This window comes from Cibotium barometz, chromosome 14, assembly GCF_041138505.1.
Source record: "Cibotium barometz isolate CiBa-2024 chromosome 14, ASM4113850v1, whole genome shotgun sequence".
In the NCBI taxonomy this organism is placed as follows: Eukaryota; Viridiplantae; Streptophyta; class Polypodiopsida; order Cyatheales; family Cibotiaceae; genus Cibotium; species Cibotium barometz.
The window spans coordinates 22,282,467-22,306,707 of record NC_141059.1 but is presented as its reverse complement, the minus strand read 5'-3'; the positions used below and the strand labels follow the sequence as shown (position 1 = coordinate 22,306,707).

Genomic DNA, 24,241 nt, shown 5'->3' with positions numbered 1-24,241 from the left:
GATGGATGAACAGGAAGGTTATATAGGTCATTTCTTGTCCCCGGTGTATGACCCTTATGAAAAGGATGCACAAATAAATGTACTTTGTCTACACCTTCTATGTACTCCACTTGCACTTTGAATGTGCAATCACACTTCTTGGATGTCCGCAACCTCTTCTTCCTTCCATGTCGTTGGGGCTTGCCTCCTCTATGACATATGTAGTCAACTATGGTCTTTTGAGGACCATAAGTCTTTGATGAACATGCCTGTATCAATCTAACCTTGTACTCAATCATTAGCCTTGGTCGTAGCTACTACATTTGGAGGATCCTTGTTGAGATCCATGTTATGGTGCCACGAGTGTGGAAGTGTATGATTTCTTGGGCGTTTACATCCACATACATTGATGGACTCTTTAATGTAGGATAGGGGGATACCATGCTTTTGAGTACCAATATACCATGTTGACTTGATTGTCTCTATTGTATCATTAACATTACTGTGAGCACTTATGCCCTCCTTAAGATGAGCTCCATAGACAATGCTCTCCCAATCCTCGATAGGAGCAATCCTTAGATTGGGTGCATCCTTGAGACAAAGACAAGGACTATTATCTTCTTTTGTTCCAAGAAGCATCTCATCTTTCAATCTCCGCCACTTTTTTAAATCAAGGGATGGGTTACACTTTTTGAGATGATCCAATGATATTGATAAATCTTCTTGCAATACTCTTATCATTAACATACTTGTATCTCTATTGAAGTAGAAATAAACACTTGATACATAAGCAAATGCATCAACAATAACTCTATGACCATTTGAACTACCATCAAAGCTATGAGTGGGGGGTTTATGTAACTCATCACCACTTAAATCATCGCTTGAGTCATCAGTAGAATAGGGAAGGGACATATCACTAGCTTCCTCACAAAATAGATCATCCATGTCCTCTATGAACCTAATACAAAAAGATATAACATGAAGTGAAGTACCTTAAGAGCAAATGGAGATAAAAGGCTCCATTGTTGTGATTCACATTAACCCCATGGAGATTGATAAAACATGAAAGCAAAGGAATGGAGAAGGAAGTCATCAAAAAAGATTTCGTTTTTTGACTGTAAATATTAATCTCGGGATCCCGAGATTAACTGTTTTCGCCGAGATTAATTTGGTAGTTGGCATCATTTACTCAATGAATGTACTAAATTTAATGTGAATATTCTCTTAAGAGAATAATATCTTACAAATAATCTGAACTTTTAATGATGACAACCACATTCTCTCCCCGCTATTCCACGTCGTCAAAGATTAATCTCGGGATAAAAAATTAATCTCGGGATCCCGAGATTATTTTTTTATCCCGAGATTATTTTTTTATCCCGAGATTAATTTTTCGGATCAACGATCCCGATTAGCCGACGGGGCCGCCTTTTCATAGGGACCCTTGATCCCATGCCTCCCATCCCGTGTGACTTATAGGGGAGGATCAACCCCCCCCAAACCAACACACACACACACACACACACAAAAGAGCCAGTAGTTAAGTTGATGCCCAGACCACACCTTTACGTGAAGACTGCAATTCGCAGGTGATCCTTTGAAGTTGCCTATGGCAGCACGGACATCTCGGCTACAACGTACCACTATGGTTAAAGCCCACACAAAAGGCCTGAGTTCGATCCGCTCCCCAGCCAAAAAGAGATGAGAGAGGTAGCCAATCCTCCAAACCCTTGTTGCCAATGGCAGCTGTCATGGCCCTGTGAAAATAGAACAGTACAAGTGTGGGCATGGTGGTTGTAGAGTCAGAATATTTTATGATTCACATGGGGGGTGCCCGGACAGAGTTTAAGATGTGTGGACATCCCTAGGTGTGAAGGGGGGAACTAGAAACATTAAACTTTAATGTTTATTAAAGTTTGCCCCTAGGCCTTAGTGGCCCTAGGGAACTTATTAAAGTTTGGGGCCCTAGGGATTAATTTGGGAAGAGGGCCACTTTTGGAGTAAGTGCTTCTCTCTCCTCCCTCTCTCTCTAGCTTTTTGGGAAAGGAGTCGTGGAGGAGCCTTGAAGCGCATGTAGACAAAACGTGGGAAGGTGGAAGAGCAAGTCGACTGCAGATTTGGAGAGCTGTGGTTGTTTTTCTGAGTGTAAATCAGCCGTACAGCACTATACGGCCAGATCTGTGCAAGTACACTCTCTCTTTCTCTCTCTGGTACAATTGTGGGACTTCTTCACTGCTGGACTGGCTGCGCACAGGACCTGTACAGGCTGTACAGTCAGTTTTTCAGCAAGTACCATACTGTACAACTGCCGTACAGTGTACGGGCAGTAAGGTACAGCAAGTACAGTTGCTGCAGGGGTGCAGACAGGTGCTGGACAGGCCTGGTTACTCAAATTCAGGCGACCAGAATCAGGACAGCCGACTGTTTGTGCAAGTACAACTCCTGGCACATATCCCGAGGCGGTACAGACGGGTACAGTGCTGATTTTCATATCTGTATTTTCAAGGACAGCATAAGAGTGAACATCAGGAGGAGGATACAGGCAAGTACAAGCACACGTGTGAAGCAGGGTTGTGGATACAAGTGCCTGCAAGTACAGATTGGTGCTGTTGCTTCCTCCAGTGTTGTTTCACGAGCTGAACTTGGTAAGCTCTGTTTTGTTCATCTATCTCTCTTTCTACTGCTTGATGTCTGTTGCAGATATGTGTTATCTGGCCCCTTGTGAGAGGAGGGGTATGGCAGATTGACAAGGGTTGAGACAGAGTTTGGACAGCACATGTATGTTTGAGCTGAGATGATGTATCAAGCACTTGAGTTATGCCAGATGTATGCCCATGGCTGGCCTGCTTAGTGATCTTGGCTGATCAGAGGGAGGCACAGTGTGTTATTTGGAGACACAGATCTGTGTGCATAGATCCTCTGTGCTAAGAAGGATTTGTGGGCCGTCAGATTGGATATACAGGTGTAAACTCTTGGCTGATTTTTGTACTCAGCCATTCATATTATTTTAATTGAATAAAGAAATACCGCAAGGGGCGCCAAGCTTTGGGGCCAACAGGTGTCGCTGTGTATTCAGATTTGGGCACTCTAGCTCCAATCTGCTTTGTTTCACATCTAGACTACAAGTGGACTCAAGGTTCCGTTGCCGGGACCAATCATCAACTTTCTGAAGGGGGTGAGCTCGTGGTTGCTTTGAAGAAAGCCATCGCTGAAAATTCAGCAATCATGTCTGATACAGAGGATGAGTACTTCTATCATGAAGAAGAAGAGCAAGAGACTTCTCCTGAAAGAGATGTATCCGAGGATATTTTTGCAGGAGAACAGGCTGCAGATGTTGAGCCTTATGAGGATGTAACACAGCCAGAAGATGTGCATGGTAAAGAGGATGATGATGCTCGGTTCAAAGATCGCTTGGCTAGTGTTATGGATACTTTTATGCAGCTCACACAGAGTGAGAGATTTGCTGAATTTTTGAGATCCCGCACAGAGCCCCAGAAAAAGAAGAAGAAGGTTCGTTCGAAGAATCTTCCACAGGGTCATAGTGGTGCCATCCCACAGGAACCATCTTTTGGCCAGTTTCCGAATATGCAGCATGCTTATGGTGCAAACTCTCAGAGTTCCTTCTATGGACAGCCACCTATTCCTCAGCAGAATATGCATCCAGGTTATTTTGGTGGTGGCTCGGTGTTTCAATCCATGACTGGGGGTTATCCTCAAGGAGGCATGGGTATGTATGGGCCTTTTGGAGCCAATTTTCAGCCTGGCATGCAAGGGAATATGTATGGTGGTATGCAGTCCGGTATGGCTGGAAATATGTTTGCAGGCATGCAACCTGGGATGCAAGGCAATATGTTTGGTGGCATGCAGCCAGGTATGCATAATGGAATGTATGGAAACATGGCTGGAATGTATGGTATGCCTGGCATGGGAATGGGAAATGTTGACCCAATGATGGGTATGAATGTTGGGGGCAGCAATCTTGCGAAACCACTTCCATATGACAATCTAACGCCTATGGGAAAGGCGAAAGATTACAAGGAAGGGGGAGCTGCAGTGAAGTTTGACACTTTCAGTGGGGCCAAGGATAAATTGAAAGCACTTACCTTTTTACAGCAGTTTGATGCTACTTTTTCTGGTAGGAATTACACAGAGTCCTCTAAGGTGAGGAAAGCTGCCACTTTTCTCAAGGGCAATGCTTTGCAGTGGTGGTCTACTCTTCTTTTGCAGGGCATAGCACCCACCACATGGGTCCAATTCAAACAGGTTTTCTCTTCTGTATGGCTCACATCTACATTTGAGGTGGATGTTATGACAGCATGGCACAAGCTGGATGCTTCAAAGTGTGATAGTTTGGAGGATTATAACAAGAAGTTTTGGGAAGCTCTACTCCCAGTGACTTCTTATCGTGCCGTGCCATTATCTGAGCGGGTAGAGAAGTATTGTTGTGGGCTGCCCAAGGAGGTACGAGATTATTGTATAAAGACAAGAGTAACGAACATGTCACAGATGATTGAAAATGCTATGACAGCTAATGCGTTACTCACAGGTGGTTCATCTGGGTTTAAAGGCAGTAAAAAATTGAGCAAGACAGCTGAAAAATTTGGGCATGCTTCTCGTGATGCTAAAGGGTCTTCAGAGACAAAGTATAAGAAGCTGCCAATGCCCAAAAGGACTTCTGAGGAAAGACAGGCTTTGAGAGATGCTCAAAAGTGTTTTTACTGTACTGAAGAGGGACATATGTCATTCAATTGTCCCAAAAGAACGTCCAAAAAGGACCCTGACAATAAAGGAGAGCCCAAGCCAAAGAAACCAAAGCCTTCTGCAGGCTTAGTTCCTGATCTTGTGGGGGAGCAGCTAGGTGGTGAAGCTACAGAGTTGTGCAGGGCATGGGGCAAAGTGAGAGATCAGAATGCTTTGATCTTCTTTGACACAGGTGCTAGAGCCAACTTCATTTCACCAGATTTGGCTGGCCGATTGGGGATTCGCGCAGAGGAGATGGGGCCGTTACATGAGGCAAATATGGCTTGTCCAGGGTATGCAGAACCCGTCACTCCTATCATTGGGAAGCTTCGGCTTCATTTGCAGGGTTATGTGGACAGCGAGGAGTTCTTCATCATGCCTTTGGATGGCTGTGATGTTTTGTTGGGGATGCCATGGTGCCACAGGGTACATGCGGTGGTGGATACTTACAATAGGAAAATTACTCTGACTCATAGAGGGAAAGAGCATGTATTGGATGTAAAACTCAAAGGGGAATCTGTTCCTATTGTATCCGCTTCGGCGATTTCATCAGTAATGAAAAAGCATCTTTCCGCGTACTTGATTTATGTAAAGGATGCACAGGATGATGAGTCTAAGTCTAATTTGTCAATGTTAGATAAGGACAGGGCTGATTTCTTAAGTGGGTTTCAAGACTGTTTTTCCGAGTCATTGCCAGGAGAATTACCTCCTGAGAGGCCAGAAGATCATGCCATAGATCTGATTCCTGGTAGTACTCCACCGAATAGACCGCCGTATCGTGTTAGTGCAGCCCAACAGGAAGAGATTATGAGTCAGGTGCAGGAGCTTCTAAATAAGGGGTTGATTCAGCCTAGCTCATCACCCTTTTGCTCACTTGTGCTCTTAGTGCAGAAGAAGGATGGTTCTTGGCACATGTGTATAGATTACAGGGCGCTGAATAAGAATACCATCAAGAATCGATTCCCCATACCGAGGATCGATGACATCTTGGATCGCTTACAGGGCTCCACAGTTTTTAGTCGTATTGACTTGAAAAGCGGGTATCATCAGATACGCATTAGACCCGAGGATGTGCATAAGACAGCATTCCGAACCACGTTTGGGTTGTATAAGTTCTTGGTTATGCCCTTTGGTTTAACGAATGCGCCTGTCACATTTAACAGAATGATGGACAGGATTTTCAGACCTCATAGAGAGTTTGTGGGCACATCTTTGATGATATGATTGTGCATTCACGAACTGAGGAAGAGCATAGAAGGCATTTGGCCATTGTGTTTGCAGAACTCAGAAACCATAGATTGGTGGTTAATGGCAAGAAGAGTGAGTTTTTCTTGCAGGAGATACATTTCTTGGGGCATATTGTGTCTGGTCATGGAGTCTGTATGGATCCAGCAAAGGTGGAAGCAATACTTAATTGGCCAGCTTTGAGGACCGTGCATGATGTACGCAGTTTTCTAGGATTGTGTTCCTATTACAGGCGTTACATACGGCACTTTGCTGAAATTGCTTCGCCTCTTCATGCTTTGACGAAGAAAGCAACTCCGTTTAGATGGGCTGATCGGGAAATTACAGCATTCAAAAAGCTCAAAGAAAAGCTTACTTCGGACCCAGAATTGGTGTTATCGGACCTCCGAAAGGCTTTTGTTGTCCAGTGTGATGCATGTGGAAGTAGCATTGGTGCAGTTCTCATGCAAGAGGGACATGTCATAGCCTATGAGAGTAGAGTTTTGCAAGATGCTGAGAAGCATTTACAGGTGTATGAGAAAGAGATGTTGGCTGTAATTCACGCTCTTTCTACATGGAAACACTACTTGTTTGGGGCTGATTTCACGGTACAGACAGATCATCAGACTTTGCGTTATTTCCTCACGCAGACTAAGCTTTCAGAGAAGCATATGCGTTGGGCAAACTTTTTGTCAATGTTTCACTTCCAGATTGTGCATGTGGAAGGCAAAAAGAATGTAGTGGCAGATGCTTTGTCACGCAAGCCACAGGTCTCTGCAGTTTCACTTGCTTATCATCATGAGCTTGATGAAATGAAAGAGCAATATGCCCATGATGAGGATTTTGAAAGGTTGTATGATCAGATGTCTGAGGGTCAGCGGCATGAGCATTATACTCTCAGAGATGGGTTTTTATTGATGCATGGCAGACTGTGTGTTACCAGGCCATTGCGACTCAAGGTTATAATTGAAAGTCATGCTCCACCGTATGCAGGTCATAGAGGTATTGACGCCACGGTCAAAGCAGTGGAGACTTTCTTTTATTGGCCAACCTTGAGAAGAGATGTTGATGCCTTTGTGAGGCAATGCATCGTATGTCAGAAGGTAAAGTTTGACCGTCAGAAGACACCAGGGTTATTACAGCCTTTACCTATTCCGGATAGACCTTGGGAGAGCATTGCCATGGATTTTGTATTTGATCTTCCACGGACACAAACGGGAAATGATGGCATCTGGACTATCATATGCAGGTTCAGTAAGCAGGCACATTTCATTCCCGTGCGGAAGACAATTAAAGTGGATCATATGGTGAAGTTGTTCATGGCGAACATCTTCAAGTATCATGGCTTGCCTACGTCTATCATTAGTGACCGTGATCCACGGATGACGAGTTTGTTTTGGAGAGGGTTGTTTGACAACATGGGTACAACTCTCAAGTTTTCATCGTCATTTCATCCACAGACAGATGGTCAGTCAGAAGAGGCTAACTCTACAGTGTTGGATCTTCTCAAGTGTTATGTGTCAGAGCACAAGCAACAATGGGAAAAGTATCTTCCTTTGGTGGAGTTTGCATATAACAACACTGTACATAGCTCGACAGGCAAGGCGCCTTTTGAGATTGTAGAAGGAGGGAAGAAGGTTCCACCCATTTTGCATACAAAGGATAAGATCTTTGAGGCTGATCAGTATGTGGAGAGCTTGGATAAAGCTTATCGGAGAGTTAAGTTGGCCCTCCAGAAAACTCAGCAGAAGCAAAAGAAAGCCGCAGACCGTCAACAGACGTGATTTACAGTTTGCATTGGGTGATTGGGTTCTTTTGCGCTTTGAAAAGGCTAGACTCAAGAAGATGAAGGGTAAAGAGCGCTTATTCCCTAAATTGAGCATGCGATATTATGGGCCTTTTCAGGTTTTGGAAAAGATTGGTGAGGTAACCTATCGTTTGAAGTTACCAGATCACTGGAGGATTCACAATGCTTTTCACGTGAGTCTTCTTAGACCTTTCCGTGGGGATGTGCCTGAGGATGTATCAGATGAGGCTCAGCCGGAAGTTGAGGAACTTGATGAGGTTCTGATTCCAGAGCAGATACTGGCACATAAAGAAAGGAAGGTACGAGGTAAAGTTTCCCGTCGCTATCTTGTGAAGTTCAAGAACTATTCACCGATGGATGCGAAGTGGATGGAGGAAGGTGACTTAACAGATTCACCTCAGGTTTTGTAGCTTTATCTCGATGCCTTTGAGTTAGAGCCGACTCTTATTGTGGCTCATTTAGGTTCAGCAGAGCATGGGTCTGGAGCATTACCTGATGCTCAAGAGGGGGGTAGCACCTCCACTCCCTTGATACAGACAGGCTCAGATGACATCTAGAGGTCGCTTGGTGCAGATTTTCTCTCACCCGAAGGTACTGAGGCTGATAGTACATCTGTTTATGGGACTTCTATGATATATGTGTACTAGTCACATGGAGATTTTTGTGGATATGTATGGTTCACAGTGGTATACAACTTGGACTATTACTATGCCATTGGATTGCAGTGAATGTTGATACATGTATATGGCTTAGAGAGATTGGGACGCTGATCTTGCCATACTGTATATTTCACTTTGGATATTTTGATGCATCACCAGAATGCAATCGAGGACGCTTGCCATTTTTCAAGAGGGGGGTATGTCATGGCCCTGTGAAAATAGAACAGTACAAGTGTGGGCATGGTGGTTGCAGAGTCAGAATATTTTATGATTCACATGGGGGGTGCCCGGACAGAGTTTAAGATGTGTGGACATCCCTAGGTGTGAAGGGGGGAACTAGAAACATTAAACTTTAATGTTTATTAAAGTTTGCCCCTAGGCCTTAGTGGCCCTAGGGAACTTATTAAAGTTTGGGGCCCTAGGGATTAATTTGGGAAGAGGGCCACTTTTGGAGTGAGTGCTTCTCTCTCCTCCCTCTCTCTCTAGCTTTTTGGGAAAGGAGTCGTGGAGGAGCCTTGAAGCGCATGTAGACAAAACGTGGGAAGGTGGAAGAGCAAGTCGACTGCAGATTTGGAGAGCTGTGGCTGTTTTTCTGAGTGTAAATCAGCCGTACAGCACTGTACGGCCAGATCTGTGCAAGTACACTCTCTCTTTCTCTCTCTGGTACAACTGTGGGACTTCTTCACTGCTGGACTGGCTGCGCACAGGACCTGTACAGGCTGTACAGTCAGTTTTTCAGCAAGTACCATACTGTACAACTGCCGTACAGTGTACGGGCAGTAAGGTACAGCAAGTACAGTTGCTGCAGGGGTGCAGACAGGTGCTGGACAGGCCTGGTTACTCAAATTCAGGCGACCAGAATCAGGACAGCCGACTGTTTGTGCAAGTACAACTCCTGGCACATATCCCGAGGCGGTACAGATGGGTACAGTGCTGATTTTCATCTGTGTATTTTCAAGGACAGCATAAGAGTGAACATCAGGAGGAGGATACAGGCAAGTACAAGCACACGTGTGAAGCAGGGTTGTGGATACAAGTGCCTGCAAGTACAGATTGGTGCTGTTGCTTCCTCCAGTGTTGTTTCACGAGCTGAACTTGGTAAGCTCTGTTTCTGTTCATCTATCTCTCTTTCTACTGCTTGATGTCTGTTGCAGATGTGTTATCTGGGCCCTTGTGAGAGGAGGGGTATGGCAGATTGACAAGGGTTGAGACAGAGTTTGGACAGCACATGTATATTTGAGCTGAGATGATGTATCAAGCACTTGAGTTATGCCAGATGTATGCCCATGGCTGACCTGCTTAGTGATCTTGGCTGATCAGAGGGAGGCACAGTGTGTTATTTGGAGACACAGATCTGTGTGCATAGATCCTCTGTGCTAAGAAGGATTTGTGGGCCGTCAGATTGGATATACAGGTGTAAACTCTTGGCTGATTTTTGTACTCAGCCATTCATATTATTTTAATTGAATAAAGAAATACCGCAAGGGGCGCCAAGCTTTGGGGCCAACAGGTGTCGCTGTGTATTCAGATTTGGGCACTCTAGCTCCAATCTGCTTTGTTTCACATCTAGACTACAAGTGGACGGGTGATTGCTAATCTACCGCACTCTGGTTTTCTATCAGAGGCCGGTTTCAGCAGCAAGGACATCTCGGCTACAACGTATCGCTCTTGTTAAAGCCCACACACGCGAATCCTACCCAAGCAACCAATCCCGAGCCCTTTTTCATGCGAAGAGGGCATTCCTCTCCAGAACTCTCTCTCTCATCCTTCATGTGAAGAGGGCATTCCTCTCCCCAAACTCTTTGCACCTAGAGCTTCTCTCCACTTGATACCCACCATTATTACTAACCAACTGAAAAGCATTGCTTCTCTCTTCTTTTTGGACCCTCGAAAGCCTACTCTAAAATCACCTTTGCAGCCCATCACGAACATTGCTCGTCTCTTCTTTTGGACCCTACTCTAAAAGCACCTTTGCTGCCCATCACGAACATGCTACTCCCAACAACATCTCCTCGTAGAAAGGCAAGCTTTGAAAGTTGACTGAGTGTGCTGATTCTAAACACATGATCATCGCAAAATGTAGCCCTAATTGGACTGGTTCAACTTGATGCCTTTAAAGCAAGGCATGGTCCTCATCAAGGTTGAGGGTAAAAAGGAGAGTAACTCATTGAACCCATCTTTATTTGTCATGACAATATCTGGCATCAAAAGAGCCAGCGAAATGGGATCTTTTAGGGCTTATCCACCTGGCACCAACAGGTGGTAACAGTTAAAATTAAGCTCATCATAAGCCAAGGAACGGAAAGGTTACAGCAAGGGTGTCTTGACTTTTACTTGTGGAGGGAACTCATTGTACTGTTGGTGGGATGTGTGGCCATTTACGGCACTGATATTCAGTGTTCCTTCACACTGGTGCTGGTTACGGTCTAGGACGAAGCCTCAATGACAACATTATATATATCTACTCAAAACCTCTGGATGTGTAATGAGTAATCCCATGCTCTAAATCAATTTATCACCTGCTCTTCAGAAGCAGCGACAATGTTAGTCAATGCCATTGTTTTAAAGACCATCCGGAAACGCATTGCCATTTATAGGCTTAATCTCTTATGAGTGCTGGATGTCACATGTGGTTCTAGAAGTCCTAGGTTTGAGGGATGTCCCAACTCCCCTTGATGTCTTGAGAGAACTATCCTGTGAAAAGGCCATGAGCTGAGCTCTAATGGGATGGTCTTGTTCAGGAGTCTTCAATTAAGTAGAACAGAACATACCATAGTCAAGAGTCAACCAAGGGATAGGGGTGACTCCTCGAAATATAATCACTGCTAGTGAAGCTCATCAGGAATGGGTGGTATCAAACTAGATGAAGTGAGGAAGGACATCCATTCTGCCACATGGGTGGGTAGGTGTGTGCCAATGCTCAATGTCGGGTTCAAACTACCGGCCCCTACTTATTGATCTTATGCAATCTGGAAGTTGCCATGGATATGATCTTAACAACTCACAAGAATTATGCACGTTGCTCAATAAAATATTTTGGAACACATCACTTGCTTGGAAGGATATTGGGAGCTTGACAGCTTGGGAAATTTGAAGGGGTAGATGGACAGGGACACTCAAGAGTATATCATGTACAGACTTTTCGTCCATTGTGATTGTGGGTGAGCGTCATTCTAGCCATCAGAGAAGCCAAAAATCTTCTGCAAAGGTTGACGAATCGATCTTAGGATTCTTGTACCTGACATTTAGTTTCAGACCTGGCTGATGTGGCACCTCCCCACAACCACTACCCAATGGAATGGTCATATGTCCACCTGTTCATCACGATGCTCTGCCAGCTAAAGAAGGTTGTGCTCACACACGCACACACACACAAGTACAAACATTACTTTACGTAGGTGCATATGTATATGTATATGTATATGTATATGTATATGTATATGTATATGTATATATATATAGAGAGAGAGAGAGAGAGAGAGAGAGATGTATTAAAAAACAAATAGTTTACCCCTCCTGTGTTCTTCACGTTCTGATGCCTCCTCTGCTTTGATGGTTTCTCTCATGGTCTTTTCAGCCTAGACATTATAAAAACTTCTAAACCATAGATCTGACAAGTGCACTCAAAATTTCAACTAAGTTCAAGACTTTAGACATGGTTTAATGCTTAAATCAGAAGAATCATCAAGATTGAGAAAATAGCAAAGACTGTTCTATATCATGATATGGCTGAATAAACATTCCATATTACTACCTCAATGCCGCCTTGTAGCCAAGCTTCTGCCAGCTGCCTCTCTTTAGCAAAAACAGGTGAATCGTCAAGGTAATTGAGCTGTTTCATCAATCAATCACCAGCACTTGATTATTGTTTTCTCTAGATTAGGCATTCTACAAGAAATAAAAATATAATTAACTAAAGTTCCAAGTCTGCTTTGTAGCATAGCATTCTTCACAAATGGGGTAGGCTTGCTCCCACTGGGCAAGGCCAACTACCCCATTCGGACGAGCATCATTCAAGCTTGTCTCTTCTTTCTTGGATCCGTGGTTCTCAAAACCACGTGTTGGGGGAAGCAAACCACAAATGTGTTGGCTGGTTGCCTTCCCCCCTGCCTTCGGGATCCCATTGGGAAGCCCCGAAAGGGCAAGTTTTTTTTTTTGGGAGATGGTAGTGGTTGCTGCTATGCCCATCCTAACTCTCTTTGGCTTCTGTGTGGGGTTTCCCTTCTCGTCAATGGGGGTAATCTCTAGCACCAAGCCCTTCATGTTTACATAGCAAAAAGCATTACCAACGAAACTGTCCGGGCGGTAAAGTAGACAGACCCGCAATTGATCATGTCAAGGCGTTGAGGAAGGAAAGCAATAAGGACACTACTCCTTTTCAAGCATTGAACTAGTTGGAGACCCTGTGCAGACACGGGTCATGGGGGTAGCTAGCGGCATTGAACCTATGGTGTCCTTCTTTGTGTCCCTTCCATTCCCACACACAAGTGAAGATCGAGTGCTGCCTAAACTATGGCACAGCTCTTCAAAAGTGCTATATGTGCTAGAGAAACGCATGCTACACATGTAGCAGTGAGTGTCAATGAGAGTGGTTTTTCAACTAAGGTATTTATTCATTTGAACAAAATGAAATCACACAATTTGAGTAGATCTATTCACCATTGGCATGCTAGTAATAGTCATTTTCCGATAATAACGTGCTTTGCTCACAATGGGATTCCCATTCAGTCGTAATAAGCTCAGAGATAGCCCTCTGATGACCTGTCAACACCACCAGCATTGTACTTAAAAGCAAAATACTTTAAAGCAATTTGCATCATGTCTAAAGACCAGCAGCATTGTACTTAAAAGCAAAATACTTTAAAGCAATTTACATTATGTCTAAAGAGATGCTAATAAACATCATTACGGTTGAGCCTCTACAGGCCTGGAGAGGGGCTTGGTTCCCTCTCCCGTTGCTTGAGAGGGGCTGATTCCCGCTGTTGTGCAATGTGCATGCATCCGATAACAACTAGAGAGGAGTGGGAGGGGTTTGGTCCTCCCTTCCATCGCCCTCACATCACTAAGGGGTGGGAGGGGGCTTGGCTCTTGCTCTGGTAGATCTTAGTAAGCCACTTAATTCAGCTACTCAATGCAAGATGGAATGGATGCAAGACTAATCACGTGATCCTCATCCTTCACTATCTTCAACTTTGCTTCTGTGCTTGATCTCTGGCAGCCCTAAACGCAGCCTGAAAGGAGATTAACACTGAGAAGAAGGTCGCCATCTTCAATCCTCAACATTGAGAGATCTCTGGTATCTCACAGAAGCCCGTAAGAGCTTAACGCAAGCCCTAATGGAGGTAACACTTAAGTTCAGTTCTTTGAGTAGATTTATTGTACTCATTCTTACTCACAGTAATCAAAGCAAATACTGGTATCACAGCTTGATCTTGTGATGTGTACAGAGTAGAGACTGAAATTTTTCTCTATTGGCTGGATATTTTGCTATGAGCTCGAATTTGTAAGCATCCCATCCCCTCACTTGGGAGTGGATGGTTTGTTTTTGCTCCACGCAAGAACTCATGTACCATCCCACCCAGCTTTTCTTTGTGGGTGATTTGTTTGCACTCCCCATCTCGTGTACCATATAACACTCGGTATTCTCTCTCGTGTACGAAGATGGCTTTCTATAGAGATCATCTTCTCCAGCTCACGCAGGATGGGTTTGTGATTAGACCCAGCTACATGGATACTCATCTTTCTCATGGGGTACGGTGTGCTATTGGTCAGATGCGCACATCCTCACACCAGCTAGAGATTGAGACTGGCAGATTCAGAAGAGTACCAGCTGAGGCCAGGATTTGTCAGCTATGCCAGATGGAGCCAGAGACAAATTACATTACATATGTCACTGTCCAGTATATTATGAGATACGAGGCCGTTTTCACTGCCTGTTTAGAGAGGGTTTCGGACCACTTTCTAGAGTCATGAGATACCAGGATCAGAGATGCCTCGGATTATACTTGCTGGAGCTTCGTAGACATAGAGAGGGTCTCTTGAGAGGGAGGGGATCAGAGAGGGAGAGACACCTACAGAGGCAGATTACAGACTTCTTTCGACCAGAGATTGAGCAGTCAGGCCAGCAGGCATTGCAGCTAGCCCCAGAGTATAGCCGCACTAGAGGTACACTGATTGATCGGGCTATAGAGCTGGGGCGGTCCAGGCGCCCCAAGATGAGAGGCCCATCTCGACACCGGCGGAGACTACAATAGAGGATCAGGACCATACTAGCACGGCATGGGAGACGTCCAGTCAGAGTACTCACCATGGAGGACATTGAGGATATCCGCCATCGACCGATGAGAGACTTCTTTGGATAGTGCTTACCTTTGTTGCTGGAGTTTTCCTCCCAGATGTTATCCATTAGGAGCTCCTAGTACCGTACTTTTCCTCGTAGTTATTTCAGTTTCAGTTAGTTGTTTTTAGCTTTTCTTACACAGACATTGTATCAGATCCACCAATTGTTGTAACCTTTTTGGTCTCATAGGTCATTTTGGCCTTTTGAAGACGTTAATATATCATTTCATTTCTCTCCTTTCTCTCCTGTTCTTGCAAGATAACGCATCGGCTTCTCTAGTGTATTCACAAGCTAAAGTTCCTCTAAGCTTTCGCATGCAACATTAGCAAGATCACTGAGCCTCCCACCATAGATCAACATAACAAGCATATGGAGAGCACCACCATGAATGGGTGCCTTGCTCTTCAGAGGCACCTACACCCTTGTTCCTGCTGCAATGGTCATGACACGCCTTGTGCTGGGCATCTTGGGGGACTTCAGCATTTGGTAAGAAGATATTTCTTTTGGCTAAAGCCGAAGCTGATGTTGAGCAATATGTTTGAAATCGTGAACAATGTCAAAGTCAATAAAGCTTAACGCTTGAAACGAGGTGGCTTGTTGTATCCGTTGGAAATACCTAAAAAGACATGACAGTATTTCTATGGATTTTGTGGTTGAATTACCATGGACTTTAAGGGGGAATAATGCCATTTGGGTGATCGTTGACCAACTCACTAAGCTGGCAAGGTTTATTCCTACCAAAGAGAAAATCTAAGCAGTACAACTTACTCATTTGTTTGCCAATTGATACTGTTAGTGATCGTGATTCTAAGTTCACTGGACATTTTTGCCAAGAGGTGTTCAAGAAATTGGACATAAAGTTGATTATGAGCTCGTCTGATCATCCCGAGTTTGACGGACAGATAGAGTTTGTAAATCAGACAATGGAGGACGTGCTGCGTGCTAATGTCTCTTTGAGACAGTCTAATAGTAGGGAAGAGTATCTTCTGTTAGTAGAGTTTTCTTACAATAGTGCTTAGCATTCTACTACTAAGATGAGCTCTTTTATGCTAATGTATGGAGATTAGCCTAAAGCCCCATGGATGATTGGCTTAGAGAAAGTCGAGTTGGTGCTATGGTTGATTTCTTACAACAATAGCAAGAGAGCTACAGTTTGCAAAAAAGAGTGCGCAAGATAGAGTGCAATTTTATGCTAACCAAAAGCAATCAACTACTAGAGTCCTAGAAGAAGCAGTGGGTTTACTTAAGAATTCCTAAAAATTCTCAAGTAATGAGGACAACAAAAGCCTATAAGTTAGCTCCGAGGTATTCAGGACATTACATGATCTTGAAAAAGATAAATGCGGTGGCTTACAGATTGTGTCTCCCGGATGGAGGTACGTGTGCATCCTATCTTTCATGTTAGTAGATTGAAAGAGATGCCAGGTACAGGAGATAGCTTGGTTTCTCACTAGGAGCTTGTGAGACTTTAGCTGTCTATGTTCCGCATGAGCCAGTTTTTGCAGTTGTTGATGGTAGGGAATGGACCCTTTGAAACATATCAATTTCTCAGTTGTTGATTAGATGGAGAGATCGTGTAGATAAAGACAAAACTTAGGAGACTGTTGCTTCACTTAGACGCCGATATACAGATTTTGTCTCTCAGTCTTCCTCTTGTTAGAAGGGGGCTGTCACTAAAAGCCAGTCAAGCCCGGGGGAGTAAGGTCTTACACACACTTTTTCTTGACAATCAATTTGTACTTCAGTAATTAAACACTGGCCACAACCATTAAACATCATCACACATGCTGAAAAATAATATCACATGCACAGGACACCACATTGGGACCAGAACGGCCGGCCCCCCTTCGATGGAATTCTCTATTCCTCAGGAGTAATCTTTCGTACTAAGGATGCCGGTGCTCAACACTCAAATTTTCCAAGTACATATGATTTCCAATCAAAGAGAGAAATTGAACTTGTAAGAACATTGTCCCACAAACTCACAAAATTCTGCACTTGTAACTCAAGGCCAACGTCTTCGAGATTTCTCGAAAAGCAAGCAGCTTTTCGCGGGCGATGCAACTCTCCAAAATCTCTCTCAGAGGTATTGTCTATGCTGGTCACCATGAGAACACTGGCACCCAAGAGAAAACATAAAACACTGATATGTGCGAAGAAACAAGCTGTCCATTTCTGAAATTCCATTTTCAGCCCATAAACAATTCACAAAAGAGCTTGTACTTGTATATTATGAGTCACAGAAGCTCTGCATATGCACATGACAGACTGTAGGGGCTGCTATGGGGCTGTCCAGAACAGAAAAACAGCAAACCACCACTTGTATATCAGCGCAAGAGAAAAGGAAAGCTTGAAAAGCACACACCCAGGCCAGCTATATGCACATATGCAAGTTGGCCAGCTGAAAATAACCTCCCTACATGTATATATATATGTATACATATATATATTTTATATATAGATGTTTCTTATTATATATATATATATATATATATATATATATATATATATATATATGTATGTATGTATGTATGTATGTATGTATGTATAATAAGAAACATCTAGCATCCATACTGGGCAATAACCACTGACTAAAATAATTAAAAAACGGGCCAAATAAGTGTTGTACATTGAATCTCATATTTGGTACGAAGATCTTATGCATACGAGGTACGGTACGTATGGAGTGGTACGGAAAGTACTGAAGGTACTCATCGGATGAGTACGGATACGGAATGCAACTATGGACCATTCACTATCGTGAACTAACAATGATGCACATATATTTTTCGACTGATCACCGAAGAATGTATGTAACTTATTGTTATTTCACATTCAACCTTTAAACTTGAACACCTCAATTAAAACACTTTCTTCGAATTATTTTCTTTCTATTTTGAAAAAAAAAATGTTAACCAGATGTCTGTGAAAGATACTTGTGTTGATGTCTGTATGAGATACTTAGGTTGGTATCTGTGAAGGATACTCACGTTAGTATCTGTGAAAGATACTCGTATTAGTGTATTTAAAAGATACTCTTTTGATGTCCGAGACGTATAATCTTAGTGATATTTATTTGTGACGGATAACTTATCACAATCTAGTGTTGAGAGGGATTCTATTTGTGATGGATATTATATTTTGACTCTCTTCACTTGCTAATTAAATACGCAACTGAGGTCAGTTGCAACCCGAACAAGAGAAAATGTTACGGTAATTAATCTATTATTGGGTGATCCAATAAGTAAAAAGAATATCTTGGGTGCCCCAAGTGTGATTAATTTGGTTGTGAGTGAATCCAACCAACTGTGACATGTGTGACGCATGTAAGAAATGTATGAGTTTGATTGTGAGTGAATCCAATCAACTCTTTTGAATTAGTGAGAGTGATCCTAGTTGGTTGTGAGTGAGTCCAACCAGCTGTGACACATGTGAGACGTGTGATATACTTTTTGAATACGTGTGACGCGTATGAAAACATTGTGAGTGAATCCAATGTACAAGTTTGATTGTGAGTGAATCCAATCAACTCTTTTGAATTAATTCATGATGAGGGTGACCCTAGTTGGTTGTGAGTGAGTCCGACCAGCTGTGACACGTGTGAAACGTGTGGTCTACTTTGTGAATACGTGTGACGCGTATGAAAACATTGTGAGTAAATCCAATGTAGGAGTTTGATTGTGAGTGAGTCCGATCAACTCTAAGACACGTGTGACGCGTGTAAAGATTCTATGAATTTGATCGTGAGTGAATCCAATCAACTCTAAGGCACGTGTGATGCGTGTGAGGATATTGTTGAAATGTGCAATGTAAAATGAATGGGTTATTTGGTTGAGTGTGTGAAAGCACCCTAGAGGTGCAAGATATTGTGGTAAGATAAGAATGCCACATGTATGGTGTGTGAGTGTTGACCAAAAGAGTGGAAAAGGGAGTGCCACATAAATGATGATATATAAAGTGGAATAAGGCTAGAAAGCCTATATCATTGTATGGTTCACTTGAGATAGAGCAATAGAATTGAGTGTTGAGTGTGCAATCTCTCTCTCTCTCTCTCATGGAGTTCTTAATGTGGTTTAATCCACCTTAATTATGTTGCTTAATCTATGTCTATCACCATGATCAATCCCATTTTGGATTGTTGACATGGTATCAGAGCTTGGGTGGGCTCTTGGTCATGGTGAATATTCATGTATAGATTTCTTGGTTATAAGTTCTTTGATTAAGCATTATTTTCAGTTATTACGAAAAAAAAATGCACACTCATATTATCATTTGGATTTGCATCTGTGAGGATTTGAGAGAGATTTGGAGATGCCATTCTCAAGTTTGAGAGGAGATTTGCAACAAGGAGGTTGCATAGAAGCTGCCCAAGAGAGTTGCAAATGAGAGTTTTGCAACATGGAGAGCATGGAAGCTGAAAATGGAGTTTTCAGTAAGTATGAAGGCTATGGAGTCTTCGGTGTCAACAAGAAAGTTACCAAGGAGATTTGAGGAGGTATTTTTGGTGATTTTGCCTCTAGTTTGGTATTTGAGCATGGAAGAATGTTCTTGAGAAGGGTTACTATGTGTGGGATTTGTGAATCCCATGGCTCTTGCATTTTGGGCAAGGAGCGTATTGAAGGTGCATGCTTGTTTGTGTCAATGGCAAGTGGGGCTGGTTGCAGCTCAATTTGGAGCATGTCGGAAGGGCATGGCTCACGGAATTGTTCATGGAAGAAGGGCAATAGAGGTGGAAGCAAGTTGGCTATCACAACATTATGCACCTCGGGTTTCTTGCAGGAAATCCATGAAGAAGAAGCAGCCTTGAAGATGGTGTATGCAAGAGAAGACCATGCAGATGGTTCCTAAGAGGCACAAAGAAGATGGCATGATTACAACATGCAGGTGCTGCATATGAAGCTTTGGAAGCTGCACCATGCCGTGAAGCTATGTACAATGTTCACACCACAAGTGTGGTCAAAACCACCCACGGGAACCAGAACTTTTGTGTCCAACGATTCACCTGCAAAAGTGGTGTTTCATAGTTGGGCAGATGAAGGGCTAAGTCTGAAATCAGATGATACTCGGCATTCTCAATCAAAGAAGTTAGAAGAACTTTCCAAAGGAGGTAAAAAGAGGTCTCCCCTTCTACACACACACAGAGAGAGAGAGAGAGAGAGAGAGAGAGAGAGAGAGAGAGAGAGAGAGGAGGTGGTCTCCCCTTTTGCAGGGGCATTCTCTCTACCCTGTTCATGATGTATGTTATCAAGTGAGATGGGCGCCAGGAGTCCGTCCACTTCGACAAGATCACCGCCCGCCTCAGAAGCTCAGCTACTGCCTGAACTCGGATCACTATGACCCTATGCTTGTCGCTCAGAAGATTTGCGTAGGCGTCTACAAGGGCGTCACCACCAGCCAGCTCGATGAGCTCGCTGCCGAAACGGCCAACCACCCCGACTATGCCCTGCTCGCAGCCAGAATTGCAGTCTCCAACCCACACAAAAATACCAAGAAATTGTTCTCATCATGTTGAAGATAGTGGGTGGATAAGGGCCACTCACCACTGTAAACCGGCCTCGGTCTTCAAACAAAACCAAAGGGCGGTGCAAAACAAACTTGCACACAAAACACTTCAACACCTTTGAGGACCAAGAAAAGGAAACAAACAAGGGGATCTAGAGTGCTCCTGCAAATAGTACATAGACACCGATTGGCCCCAAAACGCAATGGCGCCCCCTGCGGTATTTCTTTAATTGATTATAAGAGCTTTGATTACAATAAGGCTAGAAACTCAGTTGTCACAGTAGAACTCCTAAAGCCTGCAAAGACCCTGCATCATGGCTTCATATCCACTCGGCATCCACAAACAAGTCCAGCCATTGTTCACATCAAAAGACTCACACATTGAGTCTGCATACAAAAGCTTTCTCCCATGATCAGGGCTGCCACAACCATCCATAGCCTCTCACCCTATGAACAACATCACACCCGGACACATCCAGTGCTTCTGCATCACAACACAGACTCCCAAACTGTCTCCCAAAAGAGAACTCGCATCACAGCACAGCATACCATACAGTCGACACACCTGTACCAACCCTCTCTACCTTCCAAGGGTACTTTCCATCTCTGTCATGGATTCCTTGTCCCCTATCCAATCAGTACCTACCACGGCTGTACCAAACATGTGTCCATTCCTGTACCTTCTGCCTGCATGTGACCTATCTCCTGTAGAACCATAAACATGTTTCCTCGAGAAACCTACAACATGTTTCCACGTGAAACCCTTAGGCCTGTTTCCCTTTGGTACCTTTGTTCTGTTTCCTTACAGAACCATTCACAACACCATTCAACAACAATGCCAACATCGGCATACATCTAATTACCTGTTCGCTCATGAAAAATCTGGAAACACAGAGATGCCTATAACTGTAGGTCCCTCTGTTCCTTTCCAGCAGGAAGAAAACAATCTGCTCCATGAGCATGTAGCCATGCGAGCTTGCATCACTCCCATGCCAAGAAACACATCCAAGTGACCTCTACTTGCAGCCGAAAACCCTAGCACATAGCTGAATTTGCAGCCAACCAAAAACAGCCCATAAACAGTCCTCGAACTGATCTCAAAACAATCTCGGAATTGCTCATGTTCGTAGCCACATGCACTGCCACGAAACAGTCCATAAACCCTTTCCAAAATAGTCCCGAACCAAAGCAAATAGAAGCTGAAAGGTCCATCCGTTGAACGCCATCGACATGAGGTCTATGTTCATGAGGAACCAGCCCCCTGTTTTCTGCAAAAAAACACGCCCCCTCCAAAAAGCACAAGGCTTCTGGGCGTTTCATAGCAAGCAAGGGAGAGAGAAAAAGTACATCCTCCTGGCTGCCTCTGCCCGACCAGGAAGAAGCACACACGTGGCCCCAATAATAGCATATAGGACACGTTTACTTTCATAAAGGGTATTATCAAGTTTTTAAGGCTTTTAAAATCTTTTGTCCCCTCCCCCCACATGGGGTTGTGAAAAAGGGACCTTTATAAAACCTTGAGTCCTTTTTGACTTCCAAACCGCTGCCATTCACACTGTCCACCATGTGTGACATGTGAGGGTTTTGACCGTCGTAAACACAACCTTAGTCTAACTAAACTGCACTTAATGATGCTTAAGAAAGAAAGACAGTGTCAATGCAATGCAATGCAGCTATATTAGATGAATGGGTTACAATGAGATCTAAATAGATCTATGATGCTGTCCTAGATGAATATCCTTCTCGGGATGAGAGGAATAGGCTGAATGCTGATGCTGAGGATTGTTCCTTGCTCCAATGCTGAGGTCCACCCTTCGATGCCGGCTTCCCTCTATGTAGGAGATAGGAATGATGAACTATATGCTGAATATGCTGCCTATATGCTGAATATGCTGATATGCTGGATGAATTGCTGTCCCACTGTCTTTCCCTTGTCTCCTAGGAAGGAAACGCTGAAGGGATGGCTTTGGAACTGATGCGATGCTGATCTGATGATGAAACGCAGATGCTCCCCAACACTGAGGAGGTGGATGCTCTATGCGTTTGCAGATCTGATGGACTGAACTGAACTGAGTGCTGCTGAACTGAGATGCGATGATCTATGCGTTGAGATGAGAGGCTGAAAACGCTGATCGGAGATGCGATGATGGACTGAATGGGGGGATGCGCTTCTATTTATATGTGGGTACTGATGCAGGTCGGCCAGCCTTGCTGAATGCTCACGACTGGCATAAATGCCTTAAATGCTTGTCGGCTGCCCACCATGAATACCATGTGCTGTCGGCTGGTCATCATATGCTGTCGGCTGCCCATAATGAATACCTTACATGCTTATGAAGACTAAGGTGCTGATGTTGGTGATGAAACACCCCCATACTTATGCTGATAAATGCCTGACTAATACTTAGATGTCTGATTAATGCTTGATGATGCCATGCCACTTGTACACCTAATGGGTGTGTACGTGACATTCCCCTCTGCTAAACTGTTGCTGGGTGGTATACCTGGCAACCTTTCGACTCCTCTGGTGATCCTTCTCCACCGAACCACTGCCCCCTTCTGACTTCTTCTGCTGGGACTGAGGTCGTCTGTAGGAGTGGAATCCTTTGAGCCAAAGGCTTATCTACTACGGGAACTCAATGGCAAATGCTGCTAAAACTGCTTGGAAATACCTGAGTCACCCCTGACCTGTCTATGGAAACCTTTCACCTACCATCTCCGTCGTTTCTGAAGCTCTGAACCTCCTGAGGCGATGTTGGAGCAAACTTCCGTCTTCTTCTGTGGAAGAGAACCCTCTGCTGCTGCCAGTTGAAGCCCAAAACTTATGTACTCCTTTGATGATGGATGTCATTCTTCCCCAGAGAATTCATGGGCGAACATGTATGCCTTGCAGATGCAAGAGTGACTGCTAAGATGACTGCTATGCAAGCCATGTGCAACCCTATATGCTTTGCAAGAATGCATATGGATGGGTTACTAATGCATTCCCAAGGGAAAATCCCTAAGGCTGGCCTGCAAGATTTTGAGAACTGGGTTTAACTGTGCGGAAGCGATTAACATGATGTCTGACTGAATGACTGATGGAATGAAAATGATCTAAGGCTGGTTACCCTGTAGCGCTCTGATACCAATGTGACATGTGAGAGATTGACCGTCGTAAACACAACCTTAGTCTAACTAAACTGCACTTAATGATGCTTAAGAAAGAAAGACAGCGTCAATGCAATGCAATGCAGCTATATTAGATGAATGGGTTATGATGAGATCTGAATAGATCTATGATGCTGTCCTAGATGAATATCCTTCTCGGGATGAGAGGAATAGGCTGAATGCTGATGCTGAGGAGTAATCCCTGCTCTAATGCTGAGGTCCACCCTTTGATGCCGGCTTCCCTCTATGTAGGAGATAGGAATGATGAACTATATGCTGAATATGCTGCCTATATGCTGAATATGCTGATATGCTGGATGAACTGCTGTCCCACTGTCTTTCCCTTGTCTTTTGGGAAGGAAACGCTAACGGAATGGCTTTGGAACTAATGCGATGCTGATCTGATGATGAAACGCAGATGCTCTCCAACACTGAGGAGGTGGATGCTCTATGCGTTTGCAGATCTGATGGACTGAACTGAACTGAATGCTGCTGAACTGAGATGCGATGATCTATGAGAGGCTGAAAACGCTGATCGGAGATGCGATGATGGACTGAATGGGGGGATGCGCTTCTATTTATATGTGGGTACTGATGCAGGTCGGCCAGCCTTGCTGAATGCTCACGACTGGCATAAATGCCTTAAGTGCTTGTCGGCTGCCCACCATGAATACCATGTGCTGTCGACTGGTCATCATATGCTGTCGGCTGCCCATAATGAATACCTTACATGCTTATGAAGACTAAGGTGCTGATGTTGGTGATGAAACACCCCCATACTTATGCTAATAAATGCCTGACTAATACCTAGATGTCTGATTAATGCTTGATGATGCC

At 43.9% G+C, this 24,241-nt stretch overlaps 1 protein-coding gene across 6 annotated transcripts in view; it reads right to left on the bottom strand.

The window, feature by feature from the left end:
- Positions 1-24,241, bottom strand: part of LOC147631809 (leucine-rich repeat-containing protein ODA7-like) — a 50,177-nt gene that overhangs the window by 5,712 nt on the left and 20,224 nt on the right. For 3 of the 6 annotated variants that reach the window (XM_086808336.1, XM_086808338.1, XM_086808339.1), the window contains 4 exons: positions 13,072-13,173; positions 12,167-12,244; positions 11,924-11,990; positions 10,053-11,726 (listed from right to left, as the gene is read on the bottom strand). In XM_086808336.1, coding sequence (XP_086664462.1) covers positions 11,593-11,726; positions 11,924-11,990; positions 12,167-12,244; positions 13,072-13,173 — 381 coding nt within the window. In that variant the 3' untranslated portion in view covers positions 10,053-11,592. Of the gene's footprint in view, positions 1-10,052; positions 11,751-11,923; positions 11,991-12,166; positions 12,245-13,071; positions 13,174-24,241 lie in introns of those variants that run through there. The other 3 variants (XM_086808340.1, XM_086808337.1, XM_086808341.1) reach the window with 3 other exon arrangements.